The following is a 3,976-nucleotide window of genomic DNA, read 5'->3' as shown; positions in this document are numbered from 1 at the left end:
CCTGCTCCGTTGCATTAGCCTCATGAGACATGCAGACATGCAATTAAACTGGAGCGCTCACTCACCCATGCACATACACATACACACTAATATTACAGACCACCCAGCCCTGTCCTGCCCAGCCCAGCCCTGCCCTGCCCTGCCATCCGCCACAGACCCAGGGGGTTATCTGCCTGTTTGTATATCTGTCTGTCTCTCAGTCTGACTGAGTAATGGCTCAATTAAGATTCAGAAGACATCAAAGATATCCACAAACTTATTCAGGACTACCTGAATCCACATCTGATTGATTCAGCTTGTCTGCACAAAAGGAAAGAAGAGGAAAATATGGAAAATGCAGGTAAATTATAACAATGCTGAATGATAACTGGTATTGGTGAAGCATTTTCTTTTCATTAACAGTTCGAGTTGGTTTGCATTGTGTCAAATTCAAATCAAATAAAATCAAGGCGTAATGTGCGGGAGTTAAAAATGGCCGTGGGTTTGTACTGTATGTGTGTTTCAAAATTATATATATTGAATACTATAAATACATATGCAGGTTATAATTTTGGAGCTGATACTCCACAATTACAGCCCTTTCCTTTAAACAGGGAGACAGTGGATTCCACCTGCCGGACCAGTGCCTCGCTGTGACACGTCGATGGCAGCGCATGCGGGGGGCGGATCCCAGCGGGCACACACACAGGTGAACTGAGCTGAGCCTGGAGACGCTCCAGTCCCAGCACAGAGAGCCCTCGGACGGATATGGCCCACACAGACAACTCGCCGATTTTTGTAACAAAGGCAGCGAGTTCTTCTTCCTAGGGGAGACTCAGCTCAGCGCAGCGGTATCAGGCTATTACGCACAGCAAGGAGGGGAAACGGGACGGGAATACTTCAGTTTGAATGAGCAATCGCGGGTTGTCTTTGATCCTGTTCTTTAACAACACCCACGTTTATCGCTATTATGCCCGTGAGTCCGTGAGAAGTAGTCTGTGGATGACAACTGTGTTTCTAGATAATTTTTACGCTCGGACGGCCTCACGGTGTCGGATGCATCCTCGCGTCTATTTCGCAGTCGCGTTCATAGGAAACACTTGAAAGATCTGAAACTGCTTCGCTCGAGGCAAACTGGGTCTCCGGCGATAACGGCAGACACTTCAGAGGAGCGCGCAGAGTAATAAGGTTGCGCGAGGAGAGGAGAGTCAGTGCGAGACAAGACTCACGGCAAAACCCCAGCGATGAAGACTCTCAGGAAACTTTGCGTCTTGGTCTCGTTGTGCTTTCTCTGTTTTCTGTCAGGTAAGTCCACCTTTCGAGGTGCACTTTGCTATTTTTACTTTGTTTGCGCTCTGTGTTTGGTGTGGCGTTCATAGGTTACCAATTCTATGTTGATTAAGAGGATGGCAAACGTGTGTCTTTCGTGAACTTGCGTATGCAGTGCGTTGAGGACAGACTTGCTACTTTTTTCTCTGAATGTAATTCAAATGTTCGAGTGACCTTACACGAGATTACAAGGGGCTTGAACATGGGGATTTAAAGTTGAAGCACCTGCTCCTTTTTCGCATTTCATTGCAAAAAATAAAAAATAAAATACACATTCCTGGTAGGTCAAAGGGAAAAGGCTAAACCAATCCTGCTTCAACACTGAAGTGAAATAGGACACTGCTCAGCACAGAAGACAGTTAAAGGTTTAGAAAATGCTTTATAATGATTATTTTGACAGGATTATAAAACAATTGCTACCAGTGGTGCGCACAAAGGATTTTGTATCCACTCGAACGAGCAGTAGCTCTACAGTATAGTGTAGTAGCTTATTAAAAGTTAAATGGAAGAATATAATCCCACAAAAATAGTCTTCAGCAGTTGTGTGGGAACAGTACCCTACAGCCCATATCTTAGTGTTTCCAAAACACCAGGGGTAAGGTAAACCTAGACCCGTTACTCCACCAACTAACTGCCCTGGAGCGGAAACCACTCCAAAAGCCCTATTTTTGGGATCATGCGAATAGGCATTTATAACAAAACTTAGCATTACTATTAGCTCTAAATACACACGTGGAAACACCGTTCATGACAGCCTCTTTTAATCCTTTTAATTACGTGGACAGAACATTGGGGCAGAGCTTTTCTGAAGTAAAGTATGCGTTATGGAACGCGCCATGACGACACACCTAGAGCGCTTAGAACGCACTATTCACTACCACACACTACACACTATTTAGTGTGTACTACACAGCTCTGACTGAATTGTGAATTTTGTGAAATTGGTGAAAGACAGCAACATTTTCAACTGAACACGGTTATTCCTATGAAGTCTACTGAGACCACACCCAGACACAGTAAACCTATAGCACTCTGAACTCAACAGGGACCACACAGCAGTACCAGTGCCATGACCAAATACCTGTATGGTTTCAGGTGTCTCGTGTAAATTGTTATTTAGTTTTGTTTTGCCAGCATTTATGAAAGGGGAATGTGGACAAGCTGGGTGGCGTGAGAACATCAGATACAAAGTGGACGCTCGAAAGTCTACAGGCAGGTCTCCGGTTAACAAATTGTGGGCCCTTTGACCAATCAGCTCCATTGGGCCCCTTCAGCCATGTACTGTATCTTCATGAATCGGACTGTGTATGGGCCCCCTATATACATGGGGCCCTTGTAACTCAGTCACACTTTACCCCCCTGAGCGACGGCCCTGTTTCCAGCCCCTCTCCTCTCTCCTCTCTGACTGCTCCACCTGCTGAAACTGACATGCCACAAATGCACACAGTGTAGTCTACGCCTGCTGACTTGGCATGTGGCTTGACATAGTTGAAATAAGGTAGAGCTCTATCCTATCTGCTGTGAAACACAAGCTCTCTTCAGGTCATGTGTGTGTCTCTTCATCATCATGAGGCTCCATATAATCAACACTCTGATGACAGCTGCGCCCGCGTGGGTGATGACAGATCATTACAAACTCGACTGCACCCAACCCGACCAACCCACACATTTAATATCATACATGACAACCCTGCGCTTCTCTCACCGCACTGCACCACACCGTATTCTTCCTCTGATTATGCCAAGATAATAGATAATGGCCTGAGCAGTACATTCATGCTTGTCTTCTGCTAAATTCATGTTCCATTTTGTGCAATGGCTTCTCCCACACTGATGTGTTAATGTTGACGTGCGGTGACACACTGTCACTGGACTCAGCAGGAAGGAACACTAAACCAAGGATATTAAAGAGACACTGCGCAATATTTGTGACGTTACGCCTTCTTAGGCCGTTAAGACTCGGTGTTACAAATTTGCTGTTACCATAATGGCAATGGCCAAGTCATTACTAAAGGCCCTGTGTTATGTCATAGTGGTGTAGTAGGCCTACTGTGGTAGTTAACTTTTCAATGACTATTATTACAGCGTGCCATTGGAGGTACGGTGTGCGTTACAGGGTTATGTTTGTATAGATGGTTATATGAATGTTCGCATGGCTGCCACCAGCAAAGCTCATATAGGGGAACAACTATTGGCTGTTGCTTGTGGGTTAATTCAACAGTGTTGATACAGTGACAATTCAACATTCAGAGAGTAGGCTACTCTGAGGCCAAATGCAATCTGAAGGAAATTCAATTGAATTTTATTGTTGTATTAACACTGCAACAATTAACTGTGTATGTCTTAATTCAGATGACGCGTGGCCTGGCTTCCCAGCAAATCTCAGTTGCTGAACATTAAACACGTTTAATCTCAAACCAAAAGTTGCATAATGTCCCTTTAAGAGTACAGTCATATTGCACCGTAATGACTATTCCCCATAGCATCAAACCAGAGCTGAGGAGACCTCTTGGGACCTAACTACTTTGACTAATATGATGATACTATTTTTAGGATTCTGGCACACCACCTTAGGACAGGTGCATATGAGTGGATCCACTGGGTCACCAATGTTGAGACAAAAAAAGCTCCCGCACACTGTTCACATTTGCAATGTTTTACTTGTGAC

General features: G+C 44.7%; 1 protein-coding gene across 1 annotated transcript in view; it reads left to right on the top strand.

The window, feature by feature from the left end:
- The first annotated feature begins 731 nt into the window (after positions 1 to 731).
- The window catches only part of esama (endothelial cell adhesion molecule a), a 114,722-nt gene continuing 111,477 nt past the window's right edge, over positions 732 to 3,976 (top strand). The window contains exon 1 of the mRNA XM_063202742.1: positions 732 to 1,284. Coding sequence (XP_063058812.1) covers positions 1,224 to 1,284 — 61 coding nt within the window. The 5' untranslated portion in view covers positions 732 to 1,223. The remainder of the gene's footprint in view (positions 1,285 to 3,976) is intronic.

The sequence above is a fragment of the Engraulis encrasicolus genome, chromosome 7, assembly GCF_034702125.1.
Source record: "Engraulis encrasicolus isolate BLACKSEA-1 chromosome 7, IST_EnEncr_1.0, whole genome shotgun sequence".
NCBI lineage: Eukaryota > Metazoa > Chordata > Actinopteri > Clupeiformes > Engraulidae > Engraulis > Engraulis encrasicolus.
Note: the sequence above shows the minus strand (reverse complement) of the source record. Positions and strands in the feature narration are given on the sequence as shown.